Source organism: Crassostrea angulata, chromosome 10 (genome assembly GCF_025612915.1).
Source record: "Crassostrea angulata isolate pt1a10 chromosome 10, ASM2561291v2, whole genome shotgun sequence".
In the NCBI taxonomy this organism is placed as follows: Eukaryota; Metazoa; Mollusca; class Bivalvia; order Ostreida; family Ostreidae; genus Magallana; species Magallana angulata.
In genome coordinates this window covers 14,001,442-14,021,790 of record NC_069120.1, presented here as the reverse complement: position 1 = coordinate 14,021,790, position 20,349 = coordinate 14,001,442, and the positions used below count along the sequence as shown (strand labels likewise).

The 20,349-nt window shown below is 33.0% G+C and overlaps 1 protein-coding gene across 5 annotated transcripts; it reads right to left on the bottom strand.

The window, feature by feature from the left end:
* Positions 1 to 3,854: 3,854 nt before the first annotated feature.
* On the bottom strand, positions 3,855 to 19,668 carry LOC128167972 (sex peptide receptor-like). Of its 5 annotated transcripts, none has more exons than XM_052834002.1 (2): positions 19,094 to 19,668; positions 3,855 to 6,306 (listed from the first exon to the last, which is right to left on the bottom strand). In XM_052834002.1, exon 2 carries the CDS (start codon positions 5,365 to 5,367, stop codon positions 4,168 to 4,170), a length of 1,200 nt encoding a protein of 399 aa, XP_052689962.1. In that variant the 5' UTR covers positions 5,368 to 6,306; positions 19,094 to 19,668; the 3' UTR covers positions 3,855 to 4,167. The 5 variants fall into 5 exon arrangements, with proteins under 5 accessions (XP_052689962.1, XP_052689965.1, XP_052689963.1 ...); XM_052834005.1 differs by lacking the exon at positions 19,094 to 19,668 and adding an exon at positions 16,157 to 16,406; XM_052834003.1 differs by lacking the exon at positions 19,094 to 19,668 and adding an exon at positions 15,071 to 15,497.
* Positions 19,669 to 20,349: the final 681 nt, after the last annotated feature.

The following is a 20,349-nucleotide window of genomic DNA, read 5'->3' as shown; positions in this document are numbered from 1 at the left end:
GTTAAGTAATACATTTTCTTCAGAATTCACGGACTCCGTTACCCACCCCCATTTTCAGTTGAAAGTTAAACAAATTCTCAAAATAGTTAGCCAATTCTAATTAAGTATCGCACGATAGCCCGCACAGCCATTCAGCAAGAAAATTGTGCTAATCGTACATTAAATATTTATAGTGTTCGAAGAATCTCCGGAAAGCCATCATATGGATCTGTCGAAAAATCCTTCGCAAAATCCCGTACCAAAAATGGCACAATGTTCGTGTATTATGTAAACATAAACTAAGGTCAAAGCTTCGTCTGATTCACGAAAAAATCACACGAAGAAACATACAGAAATAAATCGTGCTATCTGTATAGAGCACGAACACGAGAGCAAATGTTAACCAGAAGTAAGATCAGACGTTTTAGACTGATTTAACCTTCTTTCATGCATATGGTTGTACATAATATTAAACGTTTTAACTATCTCCCACCCTATCCCCCCTCCCCTCATATTTTTGGTGTAAAACTTGAACTTTTTGATTCCGATGCCGTAGAAATTCTCAAGAAGGAAATGGATCGCAAACGTGAAGCCCTCGGAATGCAGGACAAATTCAGTGACTGGAAATCTACATAAGAAATAGTTTGAAAGTATATATGTGTATACTTTGTGTTTATTTGATTAATTCGGGGTCGGGGTTCCGTTGCCAGGACACACGAAGAGTATAACTCTTACGAACATGAGTGTACATGTATGTATATTCTGATCTTATATCTTGGCATAATGAACAAAAATGTCTTACAAATTCTGCATTGGGAATGTATGCCAACAAGACACCCCTCACCTTGATATTCTTATCTGTAGACCGTAGAAAAATTTGAGTCGTTTGCATTCGTTTATAGTTCCATGTATAAATAAGCAGGAACTATTTTCGTTTTAAGCTGTAGTTCTTTTTATACCAAGCTTCATTTGATGTGAGAAATGATTTAACATCAAATCGGATCGAAGCAATTGGGAACAATCACAATCGGTCTTGAATGGAATGTTCTTTGTTCTTAAACCGATAACCTCTTTCTTTCCTAAAAATGGTTCAATTTCATTACCATTTATATAGAGTACCAGTTCCTAAGGATGAGTTCTCTCTCTCTCTCTCTCTCTCTCTCTCTCTCTCTCTCTCTCTCTCTCTCTCTCTCTCTCTCCACATGACCCATTTACGACTTATTCGACCAAGCTCGTGTCAAGGCGAAGATAGATATAGATAAAGCATTGGGATAGGGTATCAAATACTGAATTATTCCCATTTTCAAGACTTCATTTTTCTGTGCAATATTTCACATACTGGCGGGCGAAAGTGAGGAATTCATTAAGGATTGACATAGATGATTAATTAGCATTGTAAAGTCATCATCCGCATACTTTTGGTTTCTTCACCAATATTTGATTGCCATACAAAATGTTGCCAATAACTCAAGAAACAGAGTTTTCTGAAGATTAAAAGTCGCGTTTAATTTCAATATGAATATAGATATAACTAAATTCCATTTAGATGAGAAAAATATCGCTCCTACGTAAGATTCATGATCTACATAAGATTCAAAATGTTAACAGGATTGATTTATTATAGGAGGACATATTAATATTTTCTAATATCTATTTTCAAAAACAAAATAAGTTGCAAAAACAATTTAAAACCTGTTATCAGATATCGAGAGCAACTTGCTGATAAAGGGAATAGTTCGAAGTTTATTGCTTTGAAGACAAATTTCAAAGATCACATTTGGTGTAAATCAAAAGCTATTAGAAAGCAGTTAGATTTACAGCCAATTACAAATAGTTATTATTGCATGGTATTGTATAAGGTTTGCATTGGTAGTTACATGTAAGTACATGGCCATAAACCTGAGGAAACATCTATAAAATTACAGGGTTGCAGCACAAAGGATAAAAAAAAATTATTAACAGAGCGAAATTATAAGCCATATGTTTTAATACTGATAGGGGCTTTTGTGGACAACTACTTTTCGCTTTCTTATCTTTATATAGCTGATTGACGTCATCATGCCTTTTAAGACGTATGGCCATACTCCCATGCATTCGTTGTCTGGGTTAGTTAGCCTTCATGACTTCTTGAAGTTTCCAAATGTCACTAGAGGCTCGTAAATCCGACCATATTTATTCATTCGATTACGGACTTTTGTTGTCGCCTCATTTTGATGGTACTTTTTGTTTGGAAGGCAAATATATGGTCGATAGATATTCGATATTGGTCAAATACCACATATAGACGTAACTTATCATTGGTAAATAATACCATATGTCCAAATGGACAAAATAATGCAAGCTCAAGCACGTCCACTTTTTATTCATATCAAAATTAAATCATGAAGCCACATGCATTCACAGAGTATAAATGCTTAGAGAAATGGTCATACAATATATTGTTTAATTCAAATGAAAACATCCATTTGGTCATGTACCTTCCAGTACTCAGAATTTGTTTTGTTCAATTTATTAATACAATACATATCAAACTTTTATTTCATAATAGCACAATGTTATTGCTAAGAGGTGATTCTGAAGGCCAAACATTCTTTAAGCGAATATACAATTTGTGTTGTCAAGAAGCTTAGTTTATTTAATAAAGGAACGATATTTTTCTATCTGATAGGAATAGAGCTTTTTTTATTACAATAATTGTGTTCTCTTCTCTTACATAATACAAAAAAGTCGTCGTGTTTGAAATCGCTCCTCGAGTGGTTCCATCAAGTGTTTCGCTTTATAAAGTTAGCTGCAATTGATTGCTTTGTTGTTGTATATTTATCTTGCAATAGGACTCGTGAATGCCTTATTTTTATATATATGCATATAATATAATTTATCTACAGAATGTAGCAATATCTTTGATATCACGTAATGTGATCGATTTCCATTTAATGGAGGAAGTTTATTGTAAGATTTATTTACATATACTAGCTTTAATATCTGAAGTCGATGATGCTGCAGCAACTGCCTTTGGATCATTTTTTTCGAAATGCTTTCGGTTTAGGTATATATTCATTGTTAATATTAGTATTTCACATATCATGCGTAAAAATGATACAACTCAGGAGTAAATTGCAAACAGACTTGAACTATAGCATGTTTACCAAACTCCCGGACTACATACATTCAATATCTATCAAAATACCAAAAGCATCCATTCCCTTCCATGGGACATGTATCGTGAGAGGATATTCTCATAATTGTATAGCTCTCACTTCTTAGCTTGCTTATAACCTGCTTTTATACCTCGAGAGGGAGTCAATCCTAGACGGCGCTCAACTAATACTGTTAAGTGGAATTTAGAGATTGGTAACAGAGAGACACTTCCAGCAGAGTAACATTTAATAGTCCTTTCTAAGACTGGAACCTATTTGTCAAATACCATTAGGCTGCCCCCGTGCTAAGGATTATCTTGTGTGGATTATAACGCATTGTAAATTGCCTATATAATACAAGACTGCTTGTCAATTCAAATACGTAAACTTGTCCGAAGGTCTGGTGATAAAACTGGATATAATGCTTAATTATCATTAGAAAGGCCATACATTGTTATTACTTACTACATCATCAGGATTGATTTTTTTTTGTTTCCTCCTCCCCGGATATCTAATTTGTGCGCTATTGAATAGTTTCTTAGCGACGACAGAAAGCCCGCCAAATTTATATGTAGTAATAATGGAAGACCGCTGCACACAATACGTGATTTTAATGTAGTGAACCTAATTAATCTATATAGTATCGAGCAGCGGGACACTCACACTGAGATGACCTATTGTCAAATGAATTATATTTCCAGAAATTGCGCTTTGTTTCCCATCGACGACAATTGCAAATCAGAGATTTGTATTTATTATGCAATCAACATAAAATATATACAGCTCCTGTAAACTCTAACTCATAATATTTGCAACTTACATGTAAACAATAAAAAAGAATTCACTGTTTACTGATTGACAATTTTCTACAAACAACACAGCTTTATATATTTCTTTCTTTGTCTTACTACAAACAAACATTTGTTGTTCATATAGTTAAAACACGTTATATACATTTGCATTTGCGCAATGTAATGATAGAATTCTATAACCATATTCATTTATTTTACACTTCGTCTCAAAAACCAACGATTCTCGGACGGAGAGCATTTTATTCGGGTTTCTTGATTTCGGGAATCTCTACGACTGTTGTATGGTTCTCTTTGTGCGTTTTTCCGTTTTCTTGCGGCACAGCCGTATAATGTGACGTCTCGCGTTGTAAAGGCATAGGTTTGCAAGAAAACATTCTTGTAAAAGTTTCTCTAAACTGTCGACTCATTGCACAATAAATCAGAAAGTTAAGTGGGTAAGACACGAGTATGCTAGTATTAGAAATGTTTGTTAATAATATAAATGTGCTATTGTCCATAATGATTATGTCTAGCGTATTTTGTATGCTAAATAAAATCATAATCACACCGAGAGGCAGCTCAACGAGGAGAAATAATCCTAGGACTGCAACAAGCATCAACGTAGTGCAGTTACTGTCGGCGAGCTTCTTGGATTCGCTTTTCTTGTTTTGTCGCAACAAAAGCCGACGTCTGAGCTGAGCTTGGCGCATTGTTCGAATCAGAAGAGCATTCAGAATCAGTAGAAGACTGCACGGTATAAAGTGAATAAAGATGACTCTAAATCCAAAAATCAAATTGAAGTACAAATTCATATCTTGTACGACAAATTGGCGGTATGGAACCAAACATGTTGTTATTGTTGTGTTGGGATCTCGCTTTGAGGGCAGCGTGTGTGGAATATATTGCGTCTCCACGAAACGTGTTATCTGCGTCAAAGCTGCTACAACAAAGATACCCACAGTCGCTTTGATGACATTTGGAAGCGTGCAAAATTTCCGAGCCATGTCTGTATGGCATACGTAGATGTATCTTAAAATGGCCAAAAATACAGTCAACCATATAGAGGCTGTGTGGAAAATCATCGGCAGGTATTCGGATAAGAGTTTGTAAAGATAACACCAATCAAATGGCGGATGTTCCTCATAATTTCGTAGGGTGTAAAAGTAGAAATATGAAGGTAACGGAAAGAAACCGGTAAGCATATCAGCCAGAGCCATTGCCGATAATATGATGTTAGTCGGCGACCGCATGTGTCTCCGAAGCAAAACTAGCATCACCAATATATTTGTTACAATGGTGACAAGTATAAAAATTATCGAAACTATTCCATTGATAGGCACTAAGTATAATTGTCCTGGCTGCAGAATTTCCAGCATTTCTGGTTTTCTTCCATAATCAGTATGATTGTTTTCATCCATGAGAGAAATGTTATTTGAAATTTCAAACTTTGTTGAATTCATTTTACTTACTTAGTATCTATTACTGGAAACCCATTACAGCACAGTGGTTTATTTCCGGGACTGTTTAAAAGTTGTTCACACAGCTCACGGAATCACAAAGAGTCCTTAAGTTTCTCGTAAAAAAATCATTCAAGACTTCAGTAAAAACTTGAAAATGTAAATGCTTCTTACCTACAAATATTAAATTGTGGCATATATTTTCCTCTGAGATGATGACGATATTTTGCTTAGGCTTAACTGCAGCAAACGTCATGCGAGTTCGTTCCTCTTTGGAACAAATAGTCCTGTTCACATCAAAGAAAGCACTGGATAAATTGTCTGGGCCGACGCTCCACAAGGTTTGGTGAATAATTGTCCATTGTCCGTTGATTGCGGTGACAAAAGTAAAAACCGGGTTGTCTATTGATTATGCGGACAGCTCTCATATCTCGATTTCATACAAAGCGTGAATCTGCACAGATACTTATTCCTGCTTTGTTTCGATATAATCTTAGCCTCTTTGAGAAAATGAAGAGTCAATTAGTGTTTGTTGTTAAGTACACTTTCTTTCATTTTCAACTGAATGCACGGAGTACTGTTCTGAAAGTGAAGTTGTGTTTAATTATCGGCTGATGATGGATGTCTTTTGGAGTTCGTCCTGACTAGTGGTTATTTTCAGTTCTGACGATATGCACCGATCTATACTTGTCAAATTTCTCCCGTGGTTTAAAGGTGATTATATCAAAACAGCATCCCCATCATGCTATTAAACTTTTACAGTAAAAACGACGCTGCTCTCTCCTCGATAATACGCACAATTAAAACGTCACTTTATCGGCTAATGGACGGGTTAAAAAGCTTTTATATACAATAAATATTAGTGGATTCCGCACTTAATCCAGTGTCTTGTCTAAATGGCTCTATTAGGTGAATATTCTTGCCACATTTAACAAGGAAAGCCTGAAAAGAAAGAAAAAAAACAACGACGAATTAGTACCAAACTCTGTCCCATGTCAGATTTAAATCTGAGTGAATAGAATTTTTTTATGTAATTTTATATGCATTTAAAATAATTCTAGCAAAGTATTTTTTTAAAAACTGGATTCTGTCCCATGTCAGATTAAATCAGGGAACAGATTTTTTTTTGTATTCTCATACGCATCAAAATTAATACAAGCAAAATATTATTTTGAAAATTGATTGGTTTTTATTCACGCCACTCGATTAAAAAAGGCAAACAGAAGCAAATCAATGCCGTCGTGTTGGTTTTCATTATGATTGTACTTGTATGTACAAAAGTAGCCCGTGATCAATTGGATGGGTTTGTAAAAAAAAAGTAATTTTCATTAATTTGGAAAACCAAGGATAAAGTGAAAATTAGCGTACTTTTTACGAAAATGCATTATGTAATCCATGTGCATGAATCAATAATTCTAACTGAGTTTTTAGAGAATTCAAGATGTTCATCTTCCGCCACATTTGATCCGCATTACGATATCCCTTTCTCCGTAGGTGTACGTCATAAAAAAATAAATTGCTAGGATCAGTAATTTCTAAATAATATTGTCATTTAATTACATCTGATTCCGACACTGATTGATAAATATCGGAGACGAAAAAGACTCGAAGTAATCAGTAATTGTTGTGGGATAATTAAATATTTGCGTTATAAAAGCAATTGAGAGAAAACAACTTTATGGATTGTTGCCTTCATAAATTGGTCAAACATAGTCACAATATTTGTTGAGATGGTTCGGCGTTGAGAAGAGCGGGTTTTCTTCCTCAGAAGTAATTTTTATTTGCTTAATTGACACCTCTCTCTCTCTCTCTCTCTCTCTCTCTCTCTCTCTCTCTCTCTCTCTCTCTCTCTCTTCGACCTTAGACGATTCGATATGTTTGAGTTTTAAGCTTTGCACAAAATGTACTCAATTAAACGCAAAAGTTGCACTTTTAGACAGGTAGACAAGTAAAAATGTTGCTTATTGATCAGGTGTAATACAAAACAACCGAACAACCTTCGTGTTTTCGTGTTATGTCTTGCAAAAAGCACTCGCATAGAGATCTTTATCACTAGAAGGTGGGTTTTACTCAAGGTCCGTATAGTTTACAACTGTATACAACATGCAAGTAACAATAAGGAAGAAGGGGGTGGCTCTTCCCTTCTTGACAGTAGACTTTTTTCAAGTATATGTAGGAAAATTATATACAAGTACCAGCCAACTGGTCCCTTCACTATCTTGAGACTGACTAAAGTATATCATGAAAGTACGTATGTTAAACCGAATTTTAGAGAACAGGAGCAAGCAATCCCCTACCCGAATAGGAATTTTAGGTGCATGGAATTTTTTTGTTTTTTTATTTGGGGGGGGGGGGGGGTCTTGTTAAGATGATAAATACCTGCATAAACAATAAACAGTATTTATTTACTGAAATGGGATTATTAATATTACTTAATTTCACATTGAAGAAATGCATGCATGCTCTGGGTATACAGCATTTGTTTTTGCATTGGTTACTGATCCTGGATTTCTTACATTAATTAAATAATCTGTGAACTATATAAAATTATACAAATTCAATTTGGCTGATAAAAATGATACACTACCTCAAGTATGCTTTGTTTTCTGAGACCAAGCAGCTATATATATAAATTGATTTGATTTGAACATATTTTATTATGCAAATATACATTTACATAAATGGATAAGGCAGCAGGCAATGCCTATGTAAGCCTTCTCCATAAATTTTATATAAATTATATATATTAATAGATATTATTAATAGATATTAATATACTATATTAATTGAGTCAGTTAACTCAATTTGCGCTAAAATTAACAGTTGTATAAATACACTTGCATATTATATGTAGTTAGTTAGTCATATCCATCGTACTAATCAACACATCGACTTTTTGAACAAAACTTGTTCAACAGCAGAAGAATCTGACTTGGGTTTGCAATGTGTTGCGAGCTTAAGGATAAGAATAAGTAAACTTGCTGGAAGGATATTGTTATTAGACTCACAAAAGGGTCATTCAGTTCATTGATTGCTTTGCCGCTTTTTGCCATTTTCTGTCTCCGACGTCCGGAAAAAGTAGCATTATAATGGTACACTCTAGTGAAAGCCTGTAAGGATTAGGGAAAATTCTAGTCAACAAACGCACACAATGTATACTCCATGGTTCGAATATCATGATAGCCGTAGGGAGCTACCATATTCTGTAACAAATACAGTTGTTGCTGAGATTTACAGGAAAGTGCTAACTTGAATCCAAACACAGTACTTTTGATAGTCAGCTTCAAAAGTAAAAAAAAAAAAAGTCAAGGTAAAAGCTTCCGCTATACCAAATAGTCACACAAAGAGTCAAATCTTTTCAGATAAATTCCTCATGATATGTTATTTGTCTTATGTTTAGATGTACTTACACTTTTTACAGATATATTCTATATTAAAAATATAGTGTGTATACACATTATGTAGAATTCCCCACAATTCTAAAGTTTATTGTTTGTATTTTACACCTATGAGCCACATAGCTCCTTTGGTCAAAGAAAAATAGTGTTTATTTGACCGTTTGATTACATCAAACCTATTTTGTTATTTATTCTTTACACACATAATCCAATTATCAATGTGTACGTATACCCCAGTATCTTGATCATACAAATGTATATTTGTTTTGTAACAGTAAACCTGTTAATTTTTAGAGTTTCGTGTGTCTTTTAAGAAAGGGTGCCAATATTTTTATATATTAATGTGTTATGTTGTCTAATGTCTAATGAAATTGTATTTGTTATATTGGCATTTGACACTTGAATAAACAAGAGATGTTTGTGAAACACTTATGCCACCTCCCTTGGAAACATCTGCGAAGAAAATGAACGGAAACTGCAACTAATTGGACCTTTTAAGAGTCCAAGGCGCATAACTCTTTCAAAAATTGCTCGATCGTACCCAAAATCAAACTTGACCTAGATATTGTTAAAATAAATCTGTGCAACTTCTCGAAGAAAATGAACAGATACAACTGTATATAAATGGAAATTTTTTAAGTTCATGACGCATAACTTTGTCGAAAATGGCTTGTTCGTATTCAAAATCGAACTTGACTTAGATATTATTATGAAAACTCTATATACAAAATTTCATTTCAATATCTGCAACCTCGAAAATGACTCGATCGTACCAAAAAATCAAACTTGACCTAAATATTATCATCATAAATCTGTATACCAAATTTCATTTCAATATGTGCAAACTCTGCGAAAAAAAAAACATGAAAGGAAACTGCAAATAATTGGAAATTTCCTACGTCCAGGGGGCATTACCGTCGAAAATGGCTCGATCTTACCCCAAATCGAACTTGACCCAGATATTTTTATGATAAATCTGTTTACTAAATCTGCAACCTCTGCGAAGAAAATGAACGGAAACTGTTGGTAGCCCTACCGACCGACAGACGGACAGCAGCAAAGCAATATTCCCTCCCCTTTTCGAAGGTGCCATAACAATTACTTACTTACTTTTTACTGTTTTATACTTTTGATATAAATTATTTATATACAAGCAGAAACACATTAAACATGGCGGTTTTAAAGCAGTTGTGTTATAACATAAAAATAAACAAAACTACGAAGCTTCATACAGGCGAAAAATTGAGCACGATTCGATCAATCTCAAATCATACACGAGAAAAGCAACTGCTTTATTAAATTCGCATTATTACTGCAACGTTTGCTTCACTGTCCTTTAATTTCTTTTCCCCAGTAAACGTCATTTTTTAATATCTGTCAATTATAATCCCATAAAACGTCAAATGTTTACACGGGGAAATTGATAACATTTTCTTTTTAAAAGCGCATAATGATTGTGTAATTATATTAAGCATCGTTTGTGTCTGACTTAAATGCATTGTTATTAGATTTATCAAGAAAGAATGAAAAAAATCGACAGACATTTTGGAGGCGATAGGAAAATACATTGCTCAATGTTAACTTTAACTTTCTATTGCCCTTTGAGGGTGCAATTTTTTTTAGAATGATGAATGTTAATTATTTTTATCTATATTTAATTGCAAATATATTGCATAAGATATATGGAGTCGGATAAAAATGTTTCCTATATAAAAAGGACAAGGGGGAGGGTAAAAATTGATCTCAGGGATTTTTGCATTTCATATTGAATTTATTCCAGATTCTAGATTGTTGCTATAACACTTGGAAATAAATCTGTTTTCTATTAAAACCGTCTTAAAGTTCTATTAAGTTGAAGACATTAGATTATCCAAGACAACAACAAGAAATCTCGCAAAGCAAGGTTTTTTTTTATTGATGCTGAGTTTTATTTCATGAATATTTCTGTAATCTTAACACTTAATACTTATAATTACGATAACTTTATTTTTCCCCGAAAGACTTTCTTCGATAATCGACATTCTCTGTGACTTTTGACTTGTATGCGTATTAGTATTTGAATGCTATTAAATTTAAAAAATTCTCCTCGGAGCTAAAACTAATCACAAAAACTTTACATATTCATCTCGCTTGCATTATTGTTCACTCAACATATATCTTCGAGAGCTCTGTCATCAGTTTAATGTTATTCTCCAATAGGTTAGAACAGAACATCGATCGTCGTCGAAATTTCTCAATTACCAAACGTTAAAGCAAAAATGTATAAATCATACAAAGCTTTAACAAGCCGTCCCGTAAGGAACACTTTAGTACTCGTAAAAACCATCATATAATTGTCGTAAATTAATCAAAGATCTATTGTGAGTAGTCGTAAACTCAATATCTGACGGATTATGGCCCTAATTGATCTATAAGTGCTTCAATGAATTAGTGTACATTCAGTTTTCCATCGATGCGATACAAGAACTAAATGGTTTTCGATCGAACAGATAGAATCAGAACAACGCAAGTTAATGAAAAATAGCATCTTATTCAAATATATGTAAAATTTAAACAGAGAAATATATCTGTACTATAGAATAATAACAAATAAATGTTATCATATTGACTTTACTCACTTGTTTTCTTCTCTCAAGGAAAAAGTTTTAAATTCAAATTGGTTCAGTTTAAAAAAAAACACCATAAAAAACACCCCCCCCCCCCCCGAGAAAAAGCTAGAAATAGAAGGAAAAAAAAACCCATTCAAAACACACCCCCCCCCCCCCCAAAAAAAAAAAACACCTCACGTAAAAATTGCAGTTCATACATGTATTGCTACAGGCATTATACATACAAGTTATTCTCAGTTTGTCGTAAAAAAAAAAAAACTTAATCATACTCGTGCACGCACAGAAGTTCTAATACATGTGATGACGATTATTATCATTAGGGTAAAAACAAGAGTAAATCCTGCATCGGTAGCACCAAACAGGACCATTTTGCCTGACCAACTCAGCAAATAGCTTATTAGAACTCACTTTCATTGAAATTTATTTCCAACTTTTTATTGAAAAGCTAGATGCCGATTTTCTTAGAGGTCGACTTATTCAGTTATCAGAAGCAAATTAACGTCCTCTCTTGATAATTAATAACTCACTTCATAAATAAGCAAGAAGCTTAAGGATGACTACGCATTCTATTTGTACTTTTTCTGCCTCTTTCAGCTTCTGCAATGCATATAATTCGAACATCACAAATTAGTTTGATTAATTAATGAAAGCAACGTTGAGCTTTATATATTTCGCTTGCCCATTTCACGCATAAGAACTCTTTTTTTTCGTGATATCCCGGAAAGTTGCAATGTTTTTGTCTGGTGCTTCAATCTTTGACTTAGTGGGATATGAAGTATAACTGTTTAGATGAATCAAGTTGTGGTGAATGTATCCTGCTGATATTTGTCTGAGTATGATGTCAAAATAAAAAAAATCGACTTATTATCCTTTGTTATTTACATGTAGGAACTAAAATATAAGCCTTGTTGTGAAACTTCAGCTATTCAATCGCAGTTTTATCTTAAATTACCAGCACGTTTGTACGTTTGAATCAATAAGCCTTAAATCAGATTAGTTTAAAACAATCAATAAACATTTAACATTCTAAATGATTTATATTGATTTATATTGTCCAAAGAAAAGGTCTTTTTAAACGTTTCGTAAAGTTGTTTTAAGTAAATAAACATACGAATGACCAAACAACCATTATTAAATCAATCAGAAAAGAACATGAGTGAAGAAAATGGCACAAAATGTCCATTGGTTTATTCGAAAAATGAAAATCAATCCTAAAAATAATTGTATGAAGTAAATTATTCATTATTATATCTTAAAATTGCAACACTCCATCCCCTTTTCTTACTAATATTTCAAGCAAATAAACAGTGTGTGCATTTATTTTCTTTGTGCCACGCGTAAAGAATTTTATAAAATGGATGTTGCATGTTACAGTGTTAAAAAATCTTATTTATAAGATTCAAAATTTTAAAATGCCCAAAATTGTACCACAGCAAAATATATTTCTGCCTCTAACAACTGTGGGATTGCGTTCAGGTTCTTGATTTTGATCTAATTTGCAACATATACAATGGGCTAGATTGCCCAAATAACCCATCTTGGTCAAAACAGAATAAATGAAAACAATTCATGTAAAAATTGAAAGTAAAGTATCTTTAGCATTAGCTATTTTCGAATTGGTTCAATTTATCATGTTTTCGTACCACGTCTTAAAAACCCACCATCAGAAAAATCAGGTACCAAAATCACAAGTTTTATTTTACTATTTCCTCAAATTTCTAGCAGATTTTCAAGCATGTAGAAAATAAAAATAGTTGAAAAACTTAAACATGCATTATATCCAATTAAGTCACAACAACTTAGGTCAAAATGATATGATAAACTCCAATTATTTTAGGCAAATTGTGTTATTGAATTATGTTTATAATGAAAAGTATTTCACTTAAAGCGGTTGTTAATATAGATTACGTTGCAGTTTTTCCCCCATCATACTAAAATTGAACACCTGTTCGTTTGATCCATATGTTGACAGTTAACAGACCTATTTGAATTTATTCTGAATAGATATCGCCAAAAACTGTAGTTTTAAAAAATATATATGTTTAAATTTTCAATTTTTAGTTTCTTATCCACATTTCTTATCACATTTGTTCTTTATAAACAATACTCCATAACGTTGATCAAAAAATGGTTTCATTCAGACTTTTTTTAAAACAACGACTGATATTGGATCACTTTAAATAATTTTACAGATTATTACATCGATCGTTGTCATCCTTGGCTCAGCATCTTGCGATATTTTTTTTACATATAAAAAGGTTTTACATTTGACTCGTATGGTTAAAGATAATATTCAAAGGTACAAGTTGTACATTGCCTTTTCCCAAACTCAAATATTGAGTGGTTTACATTATATAAGAACTGATTCCAATAAAGCAAATGTTCTTACCAGTAGATGCACGTAAAGAGAGCCTCCTATCAGAAAGTAGGTATCTGTAAGACAGATTCTAACTGTAGCTTTAGGTATTCTGCTGTCAAAACAGCTCAGTGTTGGATCAGATAGAGGTAAATGTTGGCTAAATTGTAAGACAAAAATCTGATGCATCATGCTCGACTTGGGGAGACGAAAGAAGAGAAAGAGGGACTACTTTACGCTTATAAACATTTTTCCGTTTGTATCAAATTCCAGTTTAGTCTAATAGAAAAGCCTTTTTTTCTTTTTTTAAACAAGTGCTTTATTGTCCTTGAATTATACAGAACACTATTGATGTACAATAACAACTTCTGACATCCGTTTAAAATACTAACTTAACTAAAAACAGTGTACGATGCATAAGTATTAGTTATAAACAAATTCAAAATATTAATTCCTGTCCAAAAACACCACGTCTTAAAAGTTACTTAACCTTCATTTTATAATTATAATGAAAATACAAGAATTCCATATTAAGATAAATTACGTAGACATTTAGTTTATTATTGTTGTCTGTTGTACACTCATGAAATAGAACCATTTAAACAAGACCTTGGACTTCCGGTTGGACGTAGCTATTTATTTCTTGCATTAAAACATGTTTAAAATGACGCGGTTTCAAGCTAAATATGCACCGACTGCGTAGTTTTAGCTCAAAAGCCAGACAAATCTTGTGGATTTCAAAGAGTCCGAGTGGCTAGCAGTGAAATAGACAGGTATATGTCACATTGCTGTTTGACACAACTACTCAAAGTCCAATCTCTTGTTAAAATGGTTCTATTTCATAAAACATGCATCGCGATAATATGTATTTTTTTCTTTAATGTCTACTCACCGATTGCTTTCCTTGAGATGTTAATACATTGATTATTATGTTTTTTGAATTTCTATGATCTATTTGAATCAATATACAATGACAATTGAATTCATCTAGTTTTGGAGGCCCAAAAGAAAATTAAAAGAAAATTGTTTGAATTTATCCGAATTGCGTTTATTTCTTTGATTTCATTTGAAACAATATCAGAGATATTCCATTGAGAATATTTAAATTTAAGAACTTTTTCACCCCTTCTTTCTCATGTATGCTATATTTTAACCACATAATATTTGAAATAGAAAAATCATCTCCGGCAATAGCATTGTAATGGTATAATATACCGAAATGAAAATACTTATTACTAAAAACGATTCTAATTTTTGATAAAATCATTTATGCATTGCATCATATGTTCGCATCTTAAAGCAACCTTCATTTGTCATGGAACAGAGAAATAAAATCTACTTACATCGGTTTCCCCCCAATATTCAGAGAGTGCAGTTTCTTAAACCGAGGGCGAGAACCGAGCTCCTCTCGCCACCATTATACGACGACGGCGTCACGTTGTCTTTCAGAGTCACTCGCAAAACGTCTTCCGGTATCTTGCAAATGGCAAGATTGCATCCAACAATCATGTATAATTGAATGTTTGAAAAACAATTATTCTCTGGTATCATAGATGCAATTCAAAGTCTGACTAACCGAACAGAGAGGAATTCTTGATGTTTATTGAGGCTTTTGGACTTCGCTATGAGTTTTTGGCCAATAATTATATTTGTAATTTGCCGTCGAATAGTCGGTAGTATGTTGTCTTTATTGTGGTTTTTATTACGACAAATAAACACTCTGATTATATCATTTTATTTGAGTGACCCTGGCTGCCACCATACCTTTGAAGTTTCTATTTGATTTAGGGCCATTCCCCACTCTAACTGTTATCAGCAGAATTCGATAATCATCAACCAATTATGTAGGTATTCACTGTAAGGTTTAATAGTACGTCATAATTATATCGATACTGTAAAAACGAGTTTGTTAAAACGCCCAAATTGCATCTGACGGACATCGAGATGAGGAACTCAACAAAATACGGCACTCTGTATCTTTGATAGACATTCAGGTCATTCTCAACACGAGGCAACGCGGGCACTTTTCTTAACAAGACAATTAATTCAATCAAAAGGACAGAGGCGGCTTTAAACTCAATCATTTAACGATGGCAAGCCTTCGGGCTCCGTTCACTGTACATGTTCTTCCAGTTCTAGTCAAATTTATTTTCGGTAATTCTTTCCGAAATAAAACATAAACAATCTTCACGTGTGAAAGACGGACCAATAGTTTTTTTCGTTGCCAAAATATATTTTAATATTCGTCCAAATAAAAACTTTTACGAGATTTGTTTTATTAGAAGGCTAATCAATCTAACCATCTAGCCTTCTTGTAATCTTCATGAAAAACAGATTTACAAATATTTTAGTGAATTGCAAAAAAAAAAAAAACCAAACCGTTGGGTCAAGTTTATTAAAAGGACAATAAGAATAAATGTAAACCTTACCTAGGGAGAAGCGGAATGGATAGCCAAGAACAGAGAAGAATAAATGGAAATCCCGCGTCCTTGTTCTACATGTACATGTATGTGCCTCCAGGTGCAACAAGGACTAGGTAGATAGGTCAGAATAAATATACAAAGGTGACTTTTGTACAGATATTGACTGTAACGTTTATGGTAACGTGAATATTAAATATCGGTCATGGACCAATTCAAGATCGTATCTTTAACCAACAGCCCGTGACAGAATAATGAACCTATGGATTCCAGCTAGAAAGAAAGGGTATTTCCGATTTCACTAAACATTGTTTTTACGTATATTAGAATATATTTTGCCAAATTGATGCTTCGCATAAAATACATTATTAAATCTGTATTGATGTCTTAATTAGATTGGATAATAATTCTAAACATTTATGTTTAGATGACCAGAAGATTGTTCATAATAGCATTCCTTAATGCAATTTAAAATATATTTTTTTTTTCTACACATAAAGTTTGTAGTTGAGACCACAATGTTACTGATCGAAGATCATTGCCTGGAGAAAATGAAATGGAAATAACATTTGTATAAGTGACACGTATTTCATATTTATACATGGAAGGCCATTATTTAACAAAATCTTCCACCAAAAATCAATTTAAGGACATCATTATCACGAAAAAAATATGACTTCCCTGGTAACGATTTCTACTTGGTTGGATATTTTTCATACATGCATGCATTTATAATCTTGGATGAGCCGTAGAAAGCAAGAAAGTAGGGTAGCTTAAATCAAGCAGATACCACGCAGGTTATTTTTTTTTATACTTGAAATTTAATTTAAATCATGAAATAGAATTGGGTTAATCCTCTCTACGCAACATAATATTTTTTCATAATATCTGTTTGATAAGAAATTAGGCAATACATACTGTGAAGCATTCGCTGTAGCATAATCACAGCTGATTCACCGCAACTGCTATAGTAGAATCACGGTAGGGTATTAATTAGTGGAACTGAATCATATACGCTTTGATAATTATATATATCAAACTGGCCCATCAAAATAATCCTTTTGATGTTTTTCGAGACCATGAAGCATTTTGTGAAAATCTTTATTGGCATTTTAAAAAAGGAATTAAATTTAGTTTACTTATTCTATTGCTAGTTTAGTTAAGAGAACTGAATACTGTCTTCAATATGGGCAGTTTTTTAATAAATAGAGAGGCGTGAATATAGTTAACTGGTCTTTAATTCTATTTAAATAGAAGCTCAAAAACACGCTAGCTTCTTCTCCAACATTTTCAGACAAAACGTGATACAATCTTTACTTAAAACATCACATCCCAATAAATTTTGATCGAAAGTTTATATTTACACAATTATTCTGATAGGTTTAATGGAAAGCTTTTAAAATTCTTTCTTTATTTGTTGTTTAATTTAATACTTGCTGTGAAAATCGAAGAATCCAAACGTGTAAATTTACATTTTGCTGCTTAAATCAGATACCGGACAAAAAGAAAGGAACATTCGCGTTACTCATAGAGAAAAAATTAACGAATTGCACATAAAGTCATAATAAAAATTCCGTTCTCCGCACATATCTGTTTTATTTAGCTTTGGATCAGCAAAGGTTTTCTTCGATGTACTTTACATATTACATACATAATATCCTCGATTCCCGATAACAGCTTGACTTCGTTTATCCGTAAGGCTCACGTGAATTTTGCTTAATATCCAGTTGAGCTACATAATTTCTAGAGTATCTTTCGTCCGAGATCATGTTAGGTGCATCGAACTAATGACCGTTTACTTACAACGAAAAATCTAAATGGGTTAATATATCAAGGATTTTCTTTTTGTCAATTTGTACAAAATTATTATAAAAAGATCATGTTTATTTTGTATAGCGAATGTGTTTCTTTTCTTAATAATCAAATAATCAGGTAACATCGGCTGACATAAAACGACTGGTGTGGGTTTGTTGCTTTCTTTCACAATTACGTTGTCTTGTTCCCTACATAGATTGTTAACAGAAAGGCTAAAATATCGCATGTTTAAGCTTTTGTATCTATACCATATATAATTTATTGATTCTATGTAAATGCACTACCACCTCCTGTTATAATATGTTATACTGATAATTTGTAAAGCTTGAAGAAATAAAGAATTGTAGATCCTTTTCTACACATTTTTCAAGTCGAGCGTATCTCTAACGTTTCTATTGAATAAATAATCTTTTCCGGCGTCTAATCAATCCATCTTGATTGGGATATGCGTTCATATTATTTTATAATAATTGTCAATTTTGTTGTTTTCATTTATCTGTCATGCTCAGCTTTCTGTAAATATCAATTTTTATTTTAAAACCAAGAAGGGATTGCGTGTAATTACTAAAATTCACGGATAACGGGATTGGGTAATCTCATTAATGTGAATACCAACAGCTAAGTCTTTGATAGTGTAAAGAGCTATTAATTACCGTTCCCTCTAGAGACCTAATGATGCAAAATGCTTTTCAGCTCAAACGCATTTTCTCTTCGAACATTAAAAATCTGCATACATATACATGCATCTAATTCTATAATGTAGACATAGAACAATGCATGTATAACTCACGTCCCTTCATATAATCACATGTATATAGAAAAACTCCAATGGTGCATGCTATGGTAGCAAAATGTGTACCAAAATCCCAAAACGCTACATAACAAATCTTATCATATAAATCAAATTACATTAATTTTTGAACAAAAATTATGAATAGATTTAATCAAAATAACAAAATGACACAAGTTATTAACGAATCTAAAATATCACTCAGGGAGCCTATAGTTTAGTAGTCAACATTTACATCTTACATTTCTTCATGCATTGACGTATTTCGACCCTTTACTTCCAATTCTTTATACATGTAAGTACTACTATCTACTGCGAGAAAATTCAAAACAATAACTTACCTAAACGTTAGGACATGGGAGACACGGTGGTGAGACGTCACTGTCGGTCAGATTCTCCCTGCAGGCACAGAAAGGCCAAATTTACGTTACAGAAAATCTGAAGATATCTTTTCCATAGCACGACAAATATTGTAAGAGCTTTGCACTGTCGCCTTTGCTATAAAATGAATTAATGATCGACAAAAACGCGACAAGACTCTCTTAATTTAACAGAGCCTTGTCTTCGCTTCCGCGGGCGGAAGAAACACCCTCTATCGACTAATTAGTTGGACCATCTTACATGAAAACTGGCGCTCCAGGAAGAGAGGAAAAAAAGTGTTAACGATACTGCTGGGTTTTTGGGGAATGCGTCGGATCCCTTTCAAACTTTATATACAATACATGTATATTGTATTCACACGATGTGTAAAATTATTCGTCTTACAAAGAATTTCTTACAGAAAATTCTTTTGCGTGAGTTATAAGCTGCTGTTTACAAAATAAGGATCATATCTAAAACATTCCCTTATTCAATCACAGGAATACAAACGTTAAACATATCATTCGCATCGACTTTTGCCCTTTCGGTCCAACATATTAATTTTCCTGAACATCATTTTATCGAGGTTGCTCCACAGTAGGTCTAACTAATTTAACAGAAATATCGAACTGTTTGGTGGATTCTTTGGAAACTTTAATGCAAAATAAGGTCTGAAAATTAATGCAAGTGGAAACAACAGGGACCGCTCAACAGAATAAAAATCAGAGAGAGGTAATCCGCAACTGTAATCCTTAATCAATGGATTTTATTTTGAAAGAGCGAACCTCAATAGACAATGCTTTGATGTTAAAGTAACATGCAACTAGAACTCATTTAAATGTATCTCTAGGCGCTGTATTGCACAAATAATATGTAGTACATTGTGTCATTATTTTAAAATTGAAAGGATGGAATGAACAGAATTTCAGGAATGAATACAGTTTATGTAGCTGTTTGCAAGAACTCATAATAGAAAAATTGAAGATGTTCAATTTTAAAGACTCTAATGAATAAGGTGCAGAAAAAGAAAGTCTTACATATACACAATTCAGAATTTCAACGTTACTACAGGAATAACCTTTAGAAGGGGTATATGCATACTATTAGAGTAAGTTAGTAACTTGTTTTAACATCACCTCACCTCGACATGCTGAAACAAAACACTTTTAAAATCATCATCAGAAAAAGTACAATCCATATATAAACGCTTTTAATAAAAGTACAATGCGTATTTTGT